This window comes from Saimiri boliviensis, chromosome 2 (assembly GCF_048565385.1).
Source record: "Saimiri boliviensis isolate mSaiBol1 chromosome 2, mSaiBol1.pri, whole genome shotgun sequence".
Taxonomy (NCBI): Eukaryota; Metazoa; Chordata; class Mammalia; order Primates; family Cebidae; genus Saimiri; species Saimiri boliviensis.
Genome location: NC_133450.1, coordinates 54,098,860 through 54,117,752, shown reverse-complemented (window position 1 = coordinate 54,117,752; position 18,893 = coordinate 54,098,860). Strand labels below are relative to the sequence as shown.

Below are 18,893 nucleotides of genomic sequence, written 5' to 3'. Positions count from 1 at the left end.
AAATACAAAAAAATTAGCTGGATGTGGTGGCATGCACCTGTAGTCCCAGCTACTCGGGAGGCTGAGGCAGGAGGGTTGCTTTAACTCCGGAGGCAGAGGTTGCAGTGAGCCGAGATCGCATCACTGCACTTCAGTCTGGCAACAGAGCAAGACTCCGTCTCAAAAAAAAAAAAAAAAATAGTAACAGCAAACGCCACCTGTGCTAGGCATTATTCTAAGCACTTTAAGGTATTAACTCATTTAATCTGCATAGCAACTCTATATGGGATAAGTTGGTTCCATGAATATTATAATTTCTTTTCTTTTCTTTTCTTTCTTTTTTTTTTTTTTTTTTTTTTTTGAGACAGAGCCTCTCTGTGTCACCCAGGCTGGAGTGCAGTGACACAATCTCGGCTTACTGCAACCTCTGCCTCCTGGGTTCAAGCCATTCTGCCTCAGCCTCCCAAGTAGCTGGGACTACAGGCACCTGCCACCATGCCCGGCTAATTTGTTTTGTATTCTTAGTAGAGACAGGGTTTCACTACGTTGGCCAGGCTGGTCTTGAACTCTTGACCTCGTGATCCACCTGCCTTGGGCTCCCAAAGTGCTGGGATTGCAAGCATGAGCCACTGTACCTGGCCAAATATTATCATTTCTATGTTACAGATAAAAAAAATTCAAGTACGCTAAAATTAAGGAATGTACTTGTGGGTAGTGAACAACAGAGCCGAGACTTGAAGTTAAGGAATTTGAAGATTAGGAAGTCTGGTTCTAGGGCCCAGGGATTTAACTATTTTGCTGTATTCCCTATAGAGTAAGCTGTTACCTTTATGTAACTCTAAAACTTTATGTAATTCTAAAAGCATTAGTACTAGATCCGTACTTTATTGGAACTATTTGTGGTGAATACATTTAGATTTTACATGATTTTTTTTTTTTTTTTTTTTTTTTTTGAGACAGAGTCTCGCTGTCTCCTAGGCTAGAATGCAGTGGCACGATTTCAGCTTAGTGCAACCTCTGCCTCCTGGGTTCAAGTGATTCTTCTGCCTCAGCCTCGCGAGTAGCTGGTACTACAGGCACGTGCCAACATGCCCGGCTAATTTTTTGTATTTTTAGTAGAGATGGGATTTCTCCATGTTGGCCAGGCTGATTTCGAACTCCTGACCTCAGGTGATCCAACTGCCTTGGCCTCCCAAAATGATGCTGGGATTACAGGCATGAGTCACTGTGACCAGCCCCTGATTCCTTTTTTTTTTTTTTTTAGTGATTTCTGCTTTATTCTTAGGTCAGCAGTTCTCAAACTTTTTTGTCTCAAGATCCCTTTACAAGTCTTAAATAATTGAGGATACCCAAAGAGCCTTTGGTTACATAGGTTTTATCTATTTATTTACCATATTATATACTGAAACTGAGAAATTTAAAATATTTATTAATTTATCTTAAAATAATGACAGTGTTTTATATGTAACAGGTTTAATGAAAAATAACTTTTTTTTTTTTTTTTTTTGAGACAGAGTCTTGCTCTGTTGCCAGGCGCCAGGCTGGAGTTCAGTGGCATGATCTCGGCTCGCTGCAATCTCCGCCTCCCAGGCTCGAGCAATTCTGCTGCCTCAGCCTCCCAAGTAGCCGGGACTACAGGTGCATGCCACCATGCCCAGCTAATTTTTGTATTTTTAGTAGAGACGGGGTTTCTCCATGTTGGCCAGGATGGTTTCCATCTCTTGAGCTCATGATCCGCCCATCTCCCAAAGTGCTGGGATTACAGGCATGAGCCACCGTGCCCAGCTGAAAAATAACTTTAAAATTAACAGAAAGTTAGTGAGAAGACTGGAATTGTTAGGTGTTTTTGCAAGTCTCTTAAGAAAAATCTGTCTTTACAGTAGATGGCTGGATACTCCTATTTGCTTCTGCATTTAGTCTAGTACAATATCACACCTTGCTTAGCTTTTGGAAAATGCTATCCTAGACTAATGAGAATGAAAGAGACAAATAGCGTTAGAGTATTATTTGGAGCATTTGCTAAATTACTTGTAGTGCTTTAGCTTGCCATACAGATTTCACTTTCTAAACCTGCACTGTCCAATATGGTAGCCAAATAAGTCTATTGAGCACTTCAAATGTGGCCACTCCAAATAGAGATGTGTTGTAAGTATAAAGTATACATGTAGTTTTAAAGACAATACATGAAAGACTATAATATATATCAGTAATTTTCTATATTGATTTCATGTTGAAATGATGATGCCTGGGTATATTGAGTTAAATAAAATATATTAATTTTTGAGACAGGATCTTACTCTTGCCGAAGCTGGAGTGCAGTGGTACGATCAAGGCTTACTTCAGCCTCAACCTCCTCAGCTCAAGTGATCCTGTCACCTCAGTCTCCTGAGTAGCTGGGACTATAGCACATGCCACTACTATGCCTGGCTAATTTTTCTATGTTTTGTAGATGTCAGGTTTTGCCATGTTGTCCAGGTTGGTCTTGAACTTCTGGGCTCAAGTGAACTGCCCACCTTGGCCTCTCAAAGTGCTGAGATTACAGGTGTGAGCTGCCACACCCAGCTAAAAAATATATTATTTAAATTAATTTCATTTTTTTCACTTTTCTGTTTTTACTTTGTCACTAATAAATTTGGAGAATGCATTATTTCTGTGATTCTTGAAAATTAGGCTTGCATTCTTTCGTTAAATTTGTTTTACTGTTATAGGTATTAGAACTGATATGTACTCGTGAGTCAGGAGCAGTTTTTGAGGCTGGCGGTTTGAATTGTGTGCTTACCTTCATTCGTGACAGTGGACATCTAGTTCATAAAGACACCTTGCACTCTGCCATGGCTGTGGTATCAAGACTCTGTGGCAAAATGGAGCCTCAGGATTCTTCTTTAGAAATTTGTGTAGAATCTCTGTCTAGTTTATTAAAACATGAAGATCATCAGGTAATTAAATTGCTGTTATATTCAGAAAGTGATTTTTATAGTGTTCGTTATTTATAATTACGAAAGACTATAATTTGAACTTTTAACTTGATGAAATAGAGGTAATTCCATCTTCTTTTTCTAATTTTATCTCTCTTGTGTGGTAACCTTTTTGGAAATGAAACTTTTAAGCTTATAAATGTGATATATGTTTATTCTTAAAATTTAAATATAAAAATATGTAATTTTTACAGCTGTACTTGCACTGAGTGTAATTTTGTTAACTTGGTACAATTTTGTTGTACTAAGTATTTGGTACTGATTTTGTTGACTTAAGATAGATCTCACTTAGAGTAAATAAGATAGTATCTCTTTTTTTTTGAGATGGAATCTTGCTTTGTCACACGGGCTGAAGTGCAGTGATGCAGTCTCAGCTCAGTGCAGCCTCTACCTTCCGGGTTCAAGTGATTATCCTGCCTCAGTAGCTGGGACTACAGGCACGTGCCACCACACCTGCCTAATTTTTGTATTTTTAGTAGAGATGGGGTTTCACCATATTGGCCAAGCTGGCCCAAACTCTAACTTTGTGATCCTCCCGCCTTGGCCTCCCAAAGTGCTGGAAATACAGGCGTGAGTCACCGAACTTACCGTAAGACAGTATTTACAATCTTATCTGTAAACCTTTATTGAATTAGCATACTTTAGAAAATAAAACTTGACATTTAATGCCTTTTAATTGTTCAGATGTTATTTTCAGTTGATAGTCATAGATTATTGTGACAAAGGCACACATAGTAACAGTTAATATTTTTGAGCTTTTACTGTCCATCCAGATTCTTTATATGTATTATCTTACTTAAGCTAACACAGTGAGATACAGTTACCATTATTATCCCCATTTTACAAATGAGGGAACTGAGGCCTGTAGCAGTTTAAAGTAACTTCCTCAGGTTATACAGTTAGCGGAGTGTGGAGCGGTGATTCAAATCTAGGTAGATCACAAGCTTCATCATTTTGTTCCAGTTGCCTTTCTTAGAGTATCAGTATGAAATGATCATTACTAACCCTTTTTAGGTGAATTTTATCTGTGGGCATTTTCTTTGCATCATTAGGTTTCAGATGGAGCTCTGCGATGTTTTGCATCACTGGCTGACCGATTTACCCGTCGTGGTGTTGACCCAGCTCCATTAGCCAAGCATGGATTAACCGAGGAGCTGTTATCTCGAATGGCTGCTGCTGGAGGTACTGTATCAGGACCATCATCAGCATGCAAACCAGGTCGCAGCACCACAGGAGCTCCTTCCACAACTGCAGACTCCAAATTGAGTAATCAGGTGTCAACAATTGTAAGTCTGCTCTCAACACTTTGCAGAGGCTCTCCGGTAGTAACACATGTAAGAATGTTTTTGAATCTTTGCTTTTTAATCTTCAGAAAAAGTGTTTTTGTATAATGCTAATGTATTAAACTTTTTTCTTCCCATCTCTTTCTAGGATCTTCTGAGGTCAGAACTTCCAGATTCAATTGAAAGTGCATTGCAGGGTGATGAAAGATGTGTGCTTGATACTATGCGTTTGGTTGACCTTCTCTTGGTGCTGCTATTTGAAGGACGAAAAGCTTTGCCAAAGTCTAGTGCCGGATCTACAGGCAGAATCCCAGGACTCCGGAGATTAGATAGTTCTGGGGAGCGCTCACATCGGCAGCTTATAGATTGTATTCGAAGTAAAGATACTGATGCACTTATAGATGCAATTGACACAGGAGGTCAGAAAATATTTTTTAAAATATAAAAAGAAAGTTGTGAGATAAGCATATATTCAGTTTCTAGTTTTTGGACAATGCTCTTAGAAATTGTGCCAGATAACAAAGTGGCACCCCTTCAATATTCTCCATTCTCCCTGTGTATAATTATATAATTATCAGCTTGGTTCATGGTGAAACCTGAATAAATGCTTGTTGACTGAGTAAAACTTCTATAAAGTTTGAAATTTCTGTTTTATTAGCTGAAGGAGATATTGTAAACTCTAAGGTTTTCTCAAGATCGATGGAAACTGATGTGAATGAATTATAATAATGCAGATTTTTTAGACTGCCGCTTGAGGTGATCAGCAAATACAAATTCCTGAAAGATGCTTCTGGATTATCAGATTTGTTCTTCTGTGTTCTTTGAATTATAGATGGGGGTTAGTCTCTTTTAGCAACTAATAACTTATTGAGTTGTGTATTTAGTTGTTTCATTTCTTATTTCATGTTTATTTTTAAGCCTTAAAGCTTTGTGAATCCCCAGTGCTTTAAAATTTTTCAAATATTTTTTCTTTTTTTTTTTTTTTATGACGGAATCTTGCTCTGTTGCATAGGCTGGAGTGCAGTGGTACAGTCTCAGCTCACTGCATCCTCCGCCTCCCAGGTTTGAGCAATTCTCCTATCTCAGCCTCCCGAGTAGTTGGGGTTACAGGTATGTGCCACTACACCGGGCTAATTTTTCTATTTTTAGTAGAAAAGGGGTTTCACCATGTTGGCCAGGCTGGTCTTGAACTCCTGAACTCAAGTGATCCTCCCACCTCGGCCTCCCAGAGTGCTGGGATTACAAGTGTGAGCCACCATGCCCAGCCTCAAATACTTTTTCTTAGCTGACCTCAGGTTTGCTGATTATGTACTACTTTATAGTTGAGCTATGTATCAAAAACACTCTCTTGACTCTTTATTTAGATGATTACTAATAACATTCTTAAAATGGTTCAATCTTTAGGTAAGTTTGGTAGTATTTTATTGGCTTTAAAAATGTGTTTTTTTTTCCTTCGAAATTTCAGCCTTTGAAGTAAATTTTATGGATGACGTAGGTCAGACTCTGTTAAACTGGGCCTCTGCTTTTGGAACTCAGGAAATGGTAAGCTAATAAATAAAAGCTAGTTTTTAAATTAAAGATAGAAATATTAATACAAAGCAGCTTTATGATTCTTTATCATTTTACAGGTAGAATTTCTTTGTGAAAGAGGTGCTGATGTTAATAGAGGTCAAAGGTCATCATCATTACATTATGCTGCATGTTTTGGAAGACCTCAAGTAGCAAAGGTAAAGTCTAGGTTTTAAAATTACTAATTTTTAACATTTACACAGTTTAAAAATTAGAATGATATAAAATATTTTACTTTGCTAAATCATGCTTCCAAGCCATATCCATCCACTTCATTCCCCCTTACTTACTAAAAGTGTTTTTAATTAGTTTTTTTAGTGTTTTCTAATACAAATTCAAGTAAAAACAAATATATATGTTTATATTATATATATATTCCCTCATCTTTCCCCCCCCCCTTTTCTTTTTTTGAGACAGTTTCGCACTTGCTGTCCAGGCTGGAGGGCAATGGTGCGATCTAGGCTCACTGCAACCTTCACCTCCCGGGTTCAAGCAATTCTCCTACCTCAGCCTCCCAAGTGGCAGGGATTACAGGCATGTGTCACCATGCCTGGCCAATTTTGTATTTTTAGTGGAGATGGGATTTTTCCATGTTGGTCAGGCTGGCCTCAAACTCCTAACCTCAGGTGATCCACCTGCCTCAGCCTCCCAAAGTGCTGGGATTACAGAAGAGACTGCTTTTAAGATACTAAGTCCAAAGGCAGGGATTTGGATTGGCACCTGCTTGATTAAGTAATTCTGGAAAATTTTTAGTTTACATAGTTGGATGTTAAAGAAATAAAGTATTGTTATATTCAAATTAAATGCTTTTCTTCTCTAGACTCTGTTACGGCATGGTGCAAACCCAGATCTGAGAGATGAAGATGGGAAAACTCCATTAGATAAAGCTCGAGAAAGGGGCCATAGTGAAGTAGTAGCTATTCTTCAGTCTCCAGGTGAGTACTACATTCTTTCCTTTAAGCCATCTGCTGTTGTTTTTCACGTTTCTTTTCCTTAGCTTTCTATAGACACATTAACATTATATAAATGAACTATTTATATGGGGTCAAATAAGTATATATGTATATCCTTTCATTTGTTAAACGTTTAACAGCTTACTCTTCTGTGTTGAGACTGTGCCTAATTCCAGAATGACCAAAATCTAAAGTTCAAGGAATATGGGAATGTCAGATAAATAATACTTTGGTATTGTTTAGATAAGGTAGTTTGACCAAAGAGAGTTGATTAATCCAGAGCTTCTGTGAAATAATTTTTGGAACCAAATGGAGTATCCAAAATTATCTCCTTAATCTGTTATTGAGCTTATTGAAGTTACTAATGTTCTTTAGTATTCTTATAAGCATCATTGAAACAGTGTTCTAATTTCAGTTTATTTATTTGTTTTTTTTTTTTTTTTTTGAGACGGAGTTTTGCTCTTGTTACCCAGGCTGGAGTGCAATGACGCGATCTCGGCTCACCGCAACCTCTGCCTCCTGGGTTCAGGCAATTCTCCTGCCTCAGCCTCCTGAGTAGCTGGGATTACAGGCATGCGCCCCTATGCCCAGCTAATTTTTTGTATTTTTAGTAGAGACGGGGTTTCACCATGTTGACCAGGATGGTCTCGATCTCCTGACCTCGTGATCCACCCGCCTCGGCCTCCCAAAGTGCTGGGATTACAGGCGTGAGCCACCGCGCCCGGCTTATTTATTTGTTAATTAGAGAAAATTATTGTTAAAGTTGGATATCTTAAGATTTTTTCCCTTGAAAGCAAAAGTTTCCAAAAAAGAATTTCTTCGAACAATATTTGTCTGCAGGTGATTGGATGTGTCCAGTTAATAAAGGAGATGATAAGAAAAAGAAAGATACAAACAAAGATGAAGAAGAATGTAATGAGCCCAAAGGAGATCCAGAAATGGCACCCATATACTTGAAAAGATTATTGCCTGTGTTTGCACAAACATTTCAGCAAACTATGCTGCCTTCGATAAGGTAGTTACTCATACTATTTGTGTGTGTTAGCCAAATTACGCCAATTATGTGGCTTTATTTATCTTCATTTTTCAGAAGGATTTGAGGTTTATTTTAATGTTAAAAAGATGTGGTAAGAATAAAAATTAGATCAGAAGTCCTATCTTTCCTTCTGATGATCTGACTGAAGAGGAAGAGTTTTAGTAAAGATTACTAGATTCTTAACAAATTTTTGGTAGCTCTCTGAATATTAAATCTTTAGAGAAATTTTGGTAAGTACTGCAAACACTTACTGAGCTTTTTGGAAGCCTGTTGGCAGGGACAGTATGAGATGGCCACTGGAGGAATTATACAGATAAATGAGACTTGGCTCTTGCTTACTCTACCCCTTGTGGGCTAGTAAGGGATGTGTGTGGGCAAAACACAGAGTGGTAAATGATTAGGCACATAATCAGGGTTCTCTGGGAATATAGATGATTTAACAACTAATTTGGTTGGGCAGATTGGAGATGGTTTTATGCAAAGGATATGAGATTTAAATTGTGGTTTAAAGGATATCTAGGAGTTTTCTAGGCAGACAAATTTGGACGCATGGGTGAAGAACAGTATGTGCAAATATGCGAAGGTATTAATCAATCCATGAGGAACTCCTTGTGGCTCTCCCTCTACAGTGTATCCGTAACTTGCCATTTCTTTTCATCTTTTGCCAGTCAGTACTCTGATCCAAACTCCCATAGACTGTGGTTTGACCACTGCAGTAGCTTCTTAATTTGTCATTCTGCTTTTACTCTCTTGCTCCTTTACACTATGTTTGTACATATTAGGCTGAATTACATATATGTATATATTTTTTAATTAATTAATTTTTGAGACATAATATTGCTGTTGCCCAGACTGGAGTGCATTGGCTGGATCAGGCTCACAGCAGCCTCAACCTTCTGGGCTCCGGTGATTCTCCCACCTTAGCCTCCCAAATAGCTGGGATTACAAGTGCACCACCATGCCCAGCTAATTTTTTAGTACTTTTAGTATAGATGGAGTTTCACCATGTTGCCCAGGCTGGTCTCAAACTCTTGGGCTCAAGTGATTGCCCACCTTGGCCTCCTAAGTGCTGGGATTACAGACACTTTTGCTAGCCCTTTTTCTATTTGTGGAACCTTCCAAGTACATCCTTGCCTTAGGGCTTTTACACTTGTTTGCTATCTGCTTGAAACTTTCTGTCCCTAAGTCTTGTGAAAATGGGTGGTTGTTTCATATCATTCAGATCTGAGTTCAGATGTTACATCCCTTGAGGTTTGTCTCCCTGATTTAAATTTACCACGTTACACTTTTTAAAATCAATAATATTTTACTGACTTTATAAAGCTTACACTATCTTGGCCGGGCATGGTGGCTCACGCCTGTAATCCCAGCACTTTCGGAGGCTGAGGTGGGCAGATCACTTGAGGTCAGGAGTAGTTCTAGAGCTGCCTGTCTAACATGGGAAAACCCTGTCTCCATGAAAAACACAAAAATTAGCTGGGTGTAGTGGTGCGTGCCTGTAGTTCCAGCTACTCGGAGGCTGAGGCAGGAGAATTGTTTGAACCCAGGAGGCGGAGGTTGCAGTGAGCCAAGTTGTGCCACTGCATTTCAGCCTGGGCGACAGAGCGAGATTCCATCTCAAAAAAAAAAAAACAAAAACAAAAACTTACACTATCTGAAATACTGCTTTTTGGGGGTTTTGTTTGCTTTATTGTCTTGCATCTTTAAGCACCATGAGAGCTGGTCTTACATACTGCTACATTCCTACAGAGGCAAGGAGGTATAGAATAGGACCTGATCCTTAGGTTCTCAGCAGATATTTACTGAATGATTGAAGAGATACTGAATGATTGAATAAGTATGTTTTGTTAGCAGTTGCAAGTATTAGAATATTAATGGAGTACAGGACACATTTGGAAAGCTCAGGGAATAACGTTAAGAAGGTAGAGAGGAGCTTTTTATAACCTGTGAAGGCTTTTGTAGGCTGTGTGAAAGAGCATGGACTTTACTTCACAGTTAAGGATTTTTAAAGACCTGTGAGGAAAATTTGACTCATTTGGATTTCTGTTTATCAAGATCACTTTGACAGCCTGGCACAGAGAAGGACTGGAGGAAGGAGAGAATAGAAAGATTCATTGAGATAGGAACTTCAGGGGAACTAGATTGGTGAGAAGAAATTTAAGAGTTTGGCAGATGGATTGTATAGGGATTGGTGACCGGTTAGATGGTGAATTGAAGGAAGAAAGGGTGAAAGATGACTAAAGGTTTTTGGGTGAATGGGAATCTGATTTTGGTCATTTTCAGCTCAGGAGGTCTGTAGAGCATGTGGTTTTATAAGATTCAAGTACCAAAACTCAAAATAAAAATAAAAATAAAAAAATAAGATTCAAGTACCTCAAATACCAGTATTATGAGCTGATGTTAAAATGCAAGCAGTCTGCTTTAAATAGGAGAGAAGTGGCAGCAAAATAATTTACTGTGAACATTTAATAGCTTGGTTTTTAATTCTTTCCCAGAGAGCTACAGAGGTGTATAGGTGTTAGTGGGACAACTTTTTTTTTTTTTTTTTTAAACAACACAAGACTTCAGTTTTGAACAAGAAAATTTGGTTTGAAAATTTTAGAGGATTATCTGTTATGCCAGTGCAAGAATCTTTAAATGTATTTGGGAGTAGAAGTGTTTCATGATAAAGCATGCTACCATATAGCATAGTTCCCTTCTTGGATGGTTATTTTCTTTAATCATTTTAAATGTTTGGAGATACTAGTGCTAGAAAATTTGATGCTAAATTTTCCCAGGTAATTGTTAGATACATTTAATTGTGGCTAGGAAAATAATACATGTCTTAGTTAAGAACTCATACTCTGGAATCAACTCAAATGAGTCCAAATGCTAGCATTGCCACTTTCCTAGATGTTTGGCCATGGGCAAGGCACTTAACCGCTTGATCTCAATTAGCTCGTATCCAAGGTGAGGTTAATTATACTTAATTCTCTTTAGGTGTGAGAATAAAAATTAAATGGGTATGTAGCATAGTGTCTAAAATGTTAGAGGTATTTGAAAAGTAATAGTTTATTTTTTCGTATTCAGTATTATTAAAAACAGGAGGGAGCACATGGTGTTTCTAGTCCTAGCTACTTGGGAAGCTGAGGTAGTAGGATTGCTTGAGACCAGGTTAGGCAACATAGTGAGACCCTGTCTTGAAAAAACAAGGTGGATTGGCTACAACCTGATATTTTACCAATTTTTTTTAAGTTTTACTAGATAAATAAATATAACGCTGATTCAGACAGTTAAAAGAGTACCCATGTATATTGACATTAGCTATTATCCCTATAGACCTGTGCACAGTATCTGTTCAGTAAATAAAAGGCAGACAGCAGATCAGTTAAGGCTTCAGAGCAGGGATTGGGAGTATCAGTGGTGGAGTAGTTTGTAAAAGCCTGGTTATTTTCTCTGTGTAAGATAATTAGACTGTGGACTTCTCCACTTTGTTTTAGAAGAAAGCTACATAGAAATTTGAAGAGATCTGATAAGTAAACATCTTGGGAGTTAGTGTAAATAACTGGACAAAGATTGAGTCTACTTTTCAGCAAATCAGATCTTTGAGACCTTTAAAATAACTTTTTTTATGTTTTGAGACCGAGTCTTACTCTGTTGCCCAGGCTGGAGTGCAGTGGCACGGTCTCATTTCACTGCAACCTCTACTTTCCAGGGTCAAGCGAGTCTTCTGCCTCAGCCTCCTGAGTAGCTGAGACTACAGGTGCGCACTACCATGCCTGACTAATTTTTGGATTTTTAGTAGAGACAGGGTTTCACCATGTTGGCCAGGGTGGTCTCGAACTCCTGATCTTGTGATCCACCCGCCTCCGCCTCCCAAAGTGGTGGGATTACAGGCATGAGCCACCATTTTTGTTGTTGTTGTTTTGAGACAGAGTCTTGTTCTGTCACCCAGGCTAGAGTGAAGTGGTGCAATCTTGGCTTATTTTAGCCTCCACCTCCCAGGTTCAAGCGATTCTCCTGCCTTAGCTTTCTGAATAGCTGGGATTACAGGCAGGCACCACCATGCCCAGCTAATTTTTGTAGTTTTAGTAGAGGTGGAGTTTTGCCATGTTGACCAGGCTGGACTTGAACTCCTGACCTCCAGTGATCTGCCCACCTTGGCCTCCCAAAGTACTGGAATTACAGGGGTGAGCCACTGCGCCTGGCCCTTTAAACATTTTTAAAAAGTGTTTTAGCTACAGGGTCTCACTGTCACACAGGCTGGAGTACAGTGGAGTGATCATAGCTTATGGCAACCTCAAACTCCTGGGCTCAAGAGATTTTCCCACTTCAGCCTTCCAAGCACCTGCAACCACAGTTGTGCACCATCATGCCTGGCTAAATTTTTTGGGGGGGGGACAGGGTCTCACTCTTGTCACCTAGACTAGAGTGCAGTGGCACAGTCTCAGCTCACTGCAGCGTCTGCTTCCCAGGCTTAAGCAATCCTCTCACCCTCAGTCTCCTGAGTAGCTGAGACTATAGATGCATGCCACCATGCCTAGGTAAACACCTGGCTAATTAAAAAAGGTTTTTTTTTTTTTTTGTAGAGATGAAGTCTTGCTGTGTTGCCCAGACTGGTCTCAAACTCCTGGGCTCAAGCAATCTTCTCATGTCAGCCTCCCAAAGTGTTGAGTTTACAGGTTTGAGCCACCGTGTGTGGTCTGTTTGCTTGTTGTTTTTTTTTGTAGGTCTTACTCTGTTGCTCAGGTTAGAGGGCAGTGGCATGATCTCAGCTTACTTCAGCCTGAGTCTCCCAATGAGCTGATACTGCAGGCAAGCACCAACACGCCTGACTAATTTTTAAATCTTTTTGTGTGTAAATAAGGTCTCACTATGTTGCCAAGACTGGTCTTGAACTCTTGAGCTCTAGTGATCCTCCTAGAGTGCTAGGATTACAAGTGTGAGCCACTGTTCCTGGCCCAATTATTTATTTATTTATTTAACAATTTGAGAGAAAAGGTAGACTTAATGGGATATAGTGGGAAATTGTTCTTGGGTGAAAACATTAAATAATCTAAAGACATAAATTCTTCTAAAATTAATTTTTAGGTTACGCAGTTCTAAAGAAAATAACTACAGAATTTGTTTTAGAACTTGACAGATCCCAAAGTTCATCTGGAAGAATAAATAGGTGAGATTATTAAAGAAAAATCTGAAAAGCTAGTGTAACCTTTTAGCAATGAAACCTTTATGTTAACTAGCACAATAGTGTATAAATCAATGGCATAGAATCATCCCCCAAATAGAGCCAGTTATACATAGGTATTGAATGTATTATAATGGATGTTTCTCAGATCATTCAGGGGACAGAGGACTATTTACTAAGTGGTACTAAAATTATCTGCTTTGTAGTTTGATTTTTAAAATCACCCCAGTTTTTTAATTTTATATTTTAAATGTAAACAAATTCTAAGACTTAAAAACTAAAATACTATGAAAGCAAAAAGATAAGATACTTTTTTTTCTGTCCTCCAAAACTTTTTTTTTTGGGGGGGGAGACAGTCTTGCTTTGTGACTCAGGCTGGAGTGCAGTGGCATGATCTTGGCTCACTGCAGCCTCCAACTCCTGGGATCAAACAATTTTCGTGCCTCAGCCTCCCAGGGAGCTGGGATTAAGGACAGGCACCACCATGCCCAGCTAATTTTTATACTTTTTTAGGAGCGACAGGGTTTCACCTTGTTGACCAGGCAGGTCTTGAACTTATGGCCTTGTGTAATCTGCCTTCCTTGGCCTCCCAAAGTGTTGGAATTACAGACATGAGCCAGTGCATCTAGGCCCTCTAAAACTTCTGGGCGAAAGAAAATATACTTCAATGTTTTTCAGACCTTGATAGGAAGAATGGCTTTTTCTTTCTTCTTCTTCCTCTTTTTTTTTTTTTTTTGGAGACAGAGTCCTGCTCTCTTGCCCAGGCTAGAGTGCAGTGGTGCAATATCGGCTCACTGCAACTTCGCCTCTCAAGTAGCTGGGATTACAGGCACACACCACCATACCTGGCTATTTTTTTTTGTATTTTTAGTAGAAGACAGAGGTTTCGCCATGTTGGCCAGGCTGGTCTCAAACTTCTGACCTCAGGTGATCCACCTGCCTCGGCCTCCCAAAGGGCTGAGATTGCTGGTGTGAGCCATTGCACCCAGCTCAGGTTTTTTTTTTTTTTTTTTTTTTTTTGAGACGGTGTTGCTCCATCACCCAGACCATAGTGCAGTAGTGTAATCACAGCTTACTGCAACCTTGAACTCCATGGCACAGTGTATCTTCTTGCCTCAGCCTCTTGAGTAGTTAGAACTGTAGGCACGTACCGCCAGGTCCAGCTAATTTTTGTTTTTAGAGAGAGTCTTGCTTTGCTGCCCAGGCTGGTCTTGCACTCCCAGTTTTATGTAGTTTCCCCACCTTGACCTCCCAGACTGCTGGGATAACAGGCATGAGCCACTACACCACTCATACTTTAGAAACTTATTTGCATTAGCCAAATATGTCCTTTTAAATTTATTTTATGTAAAAAACATTGCTACATACCAGAAACAATATTACCTACAGCCACAAATACCCCAGAATAGAAACTTTTAATCTAAATAAGTTTGCCAGCAGGTGGGTATTTATTAGCAAATATGACAAAGGGATACTATCTTTATTATACAAAGGGAATATACAAATTGATCATAAAAATTTCAGAGCCATTTAGATAAATTAGCTAATGACATTAAGGCACAGTGTTCAAAAGGAAACATAGCAAAAAATTAGGAAAAAAATGTATTTCCCAACTGGGTGTAGTACTCATGCCTGTAATCCCTGGGAGGCTGAGGTGGGAGGATTGCTTGAGTCCAGGAGTATGACACCAGTGTGGGCAACATGGTGAAACCCCGTCTCTACAAAAAAAAAGTAGAAAAATTAGTTGAGTGTGGTGGCGCATGCCTGTAGTCCTAGCTACTCCTTAGGCTGAGGTGGGAGGATTGCTTGAGCCTGGGCAATTGAGGGTACGGTCAGCTGAGATTGTGCTGCTGTACTTCAGTCTAGATGACAAAGTGAGACCCTGTCTCAAAAAAAAAAAAAGAAAAAAAAAGTATTTCCTTAATAGTAAAAAGCAGAACATTTTAGAAATAAGTAAAATTTGGTATCATTTTTACCTATTAGACATTTAAGAAACTTAAAAATGAGAAAAAATTTTTTAAGTAAAAGAAGTGTTGTTGATATTTATATTTAGTGGTAATTTTAGGTGTTAACAGCCTTTTTTTGAACCAGTTTACCAGTATGAATGCAGTACTCATATACATTCAGTATTTATGAAAGTGTTTGGGCTCTTGGATCCAAGAATCCCTCTGTACTGAAGGAATATGAAAAAACTGCACAAAACTAGTGCTATATTTTTAATAGAAAAGACTGTAAACTAAATGTTCAAAATTCATATAATAGTGTTAAATAGAAAAATTTTATTTTGTGAATATTGTATATCATCTACTGATTAAGAGAGAATTTGAATTGAGACTGTAATTTGTTAGCTCTGTGATCTTAGTAGACTGACCTAACTCTTTCAGTATCTTCACTTGTATATCTGAGATAATAAAACCTACCTCATAGGGTTTGTTGTGTGGATTAAATTAATTGTGTTTTTAAAGTACATAAAAAGGTTCCTGCTTGTAAATGGCTTTGTATATGAGAGATAGATAGATAAATAACATAAACATTCTTACGCATTGTTAATTGAAATAAGTCATGTTAATTGAAATTAAGTAAAAACAAAAAGGAAATATAATGTTATAACTTTAACTAGAGAGAGTTGTAAAAATATGTAGAGACCCCATGCTATAGAAGTGCAGCTGTGTCACATACCTCTCTAGGACATCAGTTGAGATTTTTGCCTCTTCATCCTTCTGTCAGTCACCTCAGAGTAACTGCAGCTTGGTGCCTAGAACATTGTTAGATGCTTAGAAAATGTTTGTTAAATGAATTGATTATTGACTCTTACATAATAGACAAGGCTTTTTTTTTTTTTTTTCTTTCTTTCTTTTTTTGAGATAGAGTCTTGCTCTGTTGCCCAGGCTGGAGTGCAGTGGCATGATCTTGGCTCCCTGCAATCTCTGCCTCTCAGATGCAAGGAATTTTCCTATCTCAGCCTCCTGAGTAGCTGGGACTACAGGCGCCTGCTACCACGCCTGGCTAATTTTTGTGTTTTATTTAGTAGAGACCGAGTTTCACTATATTGGTCAGGCTGGTCTCGAACTCCTGACTTCGGGTGATCCACCTGCCTTGGTCTCCCATTAGCACTGGGATTACAGGGGTGAGTCATTGCTCCTGGACAAGCCTCTTCTTATTAATAGTTTATTATCATTTGAGTGTGTATGGATATTTGTTTTTTATTTTAAAAGACAAAGTTAGAGCCGGGCGCGGTGGCTCAAGCCTGTAATCCCAGCACTTTGGGAGGCCGAGGCGGGTGGATCACAAGGTCGAGAGATCGAGACCAACCTGGTCAACATGGTGAAACCCCGTCTCTACTAAAAATACAAAAAATTAGCTGGGCATGGTGGTGCGTGCCTATAATCCCAGCTACTCAGGAGGCTGAGGCAGGAGAATTGCCTGAACCCAGGAGGCGGAGGTTGCGGTGAGCCGAGATCGCGCCATTGCACTCCAGCCTGGGTAACAAGAGTGAAACTCCGTCTCAAAAAAAAAAAAAAAAAAAAAAAGACAAAGTTAGATGTTACAAATTGAGGAATTTGTTTGACTTTATTGAGTATCTCCTATGGTCTAAGCTAAGCAGTAAGTGAATAAAAGGGAAAGGAGGCATGCTAATTTGTTAATAGTGGGAATATTTTTGGGGCATGGGATTATTAGGATCTCTTTTTTTTATTTATGAGTACATAGTTATAGTAAACATGGATTTTAAATTTGATGAAGGACAAATTACTTTAATTCAAAATTTGTTTTTCATATAAATTACCTGGTGTCTTAAGTTCTTAGAGCACTGTAGAAATTTTAGGTTAGTTATAATTTGTATCATTTGTTTTCTTTTTTGCATTTTGTTTTTTGAGATGGAGTCTCCCTCAGTCTTTCAGACTGGAGTGCAATGGCCCGATCTCCTGGGTTCAAGTGATTATCCTGCCTCAGGCTCCTGAGTAGCTGAGATTACAGGTGCTCACCACCACTCCCAGCAAATTTTTGTATTTTTAGTGGAGACGGGGTTTCTCCATATTGGCCAGGCTGGTCTTGAACTCCTGACCTCAAGTGATCTGCCTACCTCAGCCTCCCAAAATACTGGGATGACAGGCGTGAGCCACCACACCGGGTCCATTTATTTTCTTACTAGTTGTAGTATTTTTTACTTGATTTTCTAAAATTATCATGACATGTTAACATTCATGCTGGTTAAGTGTAGAATATAAAATAGAAGAGTGCATTTAAGAGAATTATAAGTCATTTTTGGTGAGCACAATATATTTATAATAAAAAATAAATGGAATTATCTAAAAAATGAACTTGTAGTATGTGCGGAGTCCCAATTTTTTGTATTCTTTTATTAAGTGTATTTTTTTTAAAATTGTGTATAAAACGTAACGTTGGATATTTTACTGTTCATTAATGCTTGCATTTTGGTTATTTTAACTTCATTTGGCTTCATACTTTTTTTTTTTTTTTTTTTACTTTTCAAGGAAAGCAAGTCTTGCTCTAATTCGAAAAATGATTCATTTTTGCTCTGAAGCACTGTTAAAAGAAGTTTGCGATTCTGATGTTGGTCACAATTTGCCTACAATACTAGTGGAAATCACGGCAACTGTCCTTGATCAAGAGGTCGGTTTCTTTTTCAAAATTCTGTTAGCATTAATTTCCTTTAGATAGTAAAATAAGAATTTTGTTTTAATTTCAGTAAATCATTTTCTGCAAATTACTGCAGTTCTCTACTCATGGCAACTAAACTCATTTTTATTGTTTTTCTTTGATTTCCTTCCTATAATGTACTTCCCGCCTCTTTTTTATTTTTTCAGGATGATGATGACGGCCACTTGCTGGCCTTGCAAATCATAAGGGATTTAGTAGACAAAGGTGGTGATATTTTTTTGGATCAGCTAGCCAGACTTGGTGTAATTAGCAAAGTGTCAACGTTGGCAGGTCCTTCCTCTGATGATGAGAATGAAGAGGAATCAAAACCAGAAAAAGTGAGTGGTCTTAATTGTAGAGGTATCAGAAAGAGTTTGGCTTTCCTCTTTTGAGGAAAATCTAGTTTTAAGTTTTTGACAGAATAATGGTTTTTGACAGAATAATGACAATATGAAATAGTCCTGTATGTTTTTTAAATTGTTAAATTTTTTTTTAAAACACTTTATTGATCAACAGTTTTAAACAAGGCTGGGTGTGGTGGCTCACGCTTGTAATCCAAGCACTTTGGAGGCCAAGGCGGGCGTTTAAAAAAAAAAACGATTTTAAACATATAGAAATGTTACAATATAATTAAAGAATATCAGAATACTCTACCCAAATTCACTGGTTATTAACATTTTGCTCCATTTCCTTTAATATTTTTTCAGACACGAGTGTGTGTGTGTGTGTGTGTGTGTGTGTGTGTATACTTAAAAAATATTTGACAGTAAACTGAATACAGAGTTTCCCCTTTTAATCTAAATATTTTGCCAAAAAAACAGGATGTAGTTGTAGTATGATTATCAAAATTTATACTAATCAATTTAATATTTATGTAAAATTAATATTTCCTCTGGAGACCATATTCAGATTTTGCCATTGTCTTTAATGTCCTTCATAGTAATTTTTTTTTTCTGGTCCACAATAAAATCCAGGAGTACACATTAAATTGGTTATCATAGTCCTGAGAACCTATAACAGTATGTCTACTTTTTTTTTTATTTTCATAGCTTTGGTGTTTATGAAGAGAACAGACCAATTAATTTGGACAAAGAGCCTAACTTTGTGTTTGTGTCATATTTCTTTGTGATTAAATTCAGCTTATGTGTTTTAGTAAAAGTCCTATAGAGGTGATACTGTACTCCTTTGGATGCATAATATTCCTTCTTGGAGGCACATTTATGTCTTTTTCCCATTTTGGGGATGATAAGTTGGATCACTTGGTTAAGTTTG

At 38.2% G+C, this 18,893-nt stretch overlaps 1 protein-coding gene across 23 annotated transcripts in view; it reads left to right on the top strand.

Moving 5' to 3' along the window:
* The window catches only part of HECTD1 (HECT domain E3 ubiquitin protein ligase 1), a 96,967-nt gene that overhangs the window by 22,518 nt on the left and 55,556 nt on the right, over positions 1–18,893 (top strand). For all 23 annotated transcript variants that reach the window (XM_074393292.1, XM_010334965.3, XM_074393296.1 and 20 more), the window contains 9 exons: positions 2,688–2,915; positions 4,007–4,288; positions 4,386–4,656; positions 5,703–5,779; positions 5,866–5,964; positions 6,627–6,741; positions 7,600–7,774; positions 17,456–17,594; positions 17,789–17,959. In XM_074393292.1, coding sequence (XP_074249393.1) covers positions 2,688–2,915; positions 4,007–4,288; positions 4,386–4,656; positions 5,703–5,779; positions 5,866–5,964; positions 6,627–6,741; positions 7,600–7,774; positions 17,456–17,594; positions 17,789–17,959 — 1,557 coding nt within the window. The remainder of the gene's footprint in view (positions 1–2,687; positions 2,916–4,006; positions 4,289–4,385; positions 4,657–5,702; positions 5,780–5,865; positions 5,965–6,626; positions 6,742–7,599; positions 7,775–17,455; positions 17,595–17,788; positions 17,960–18,893) is intronic.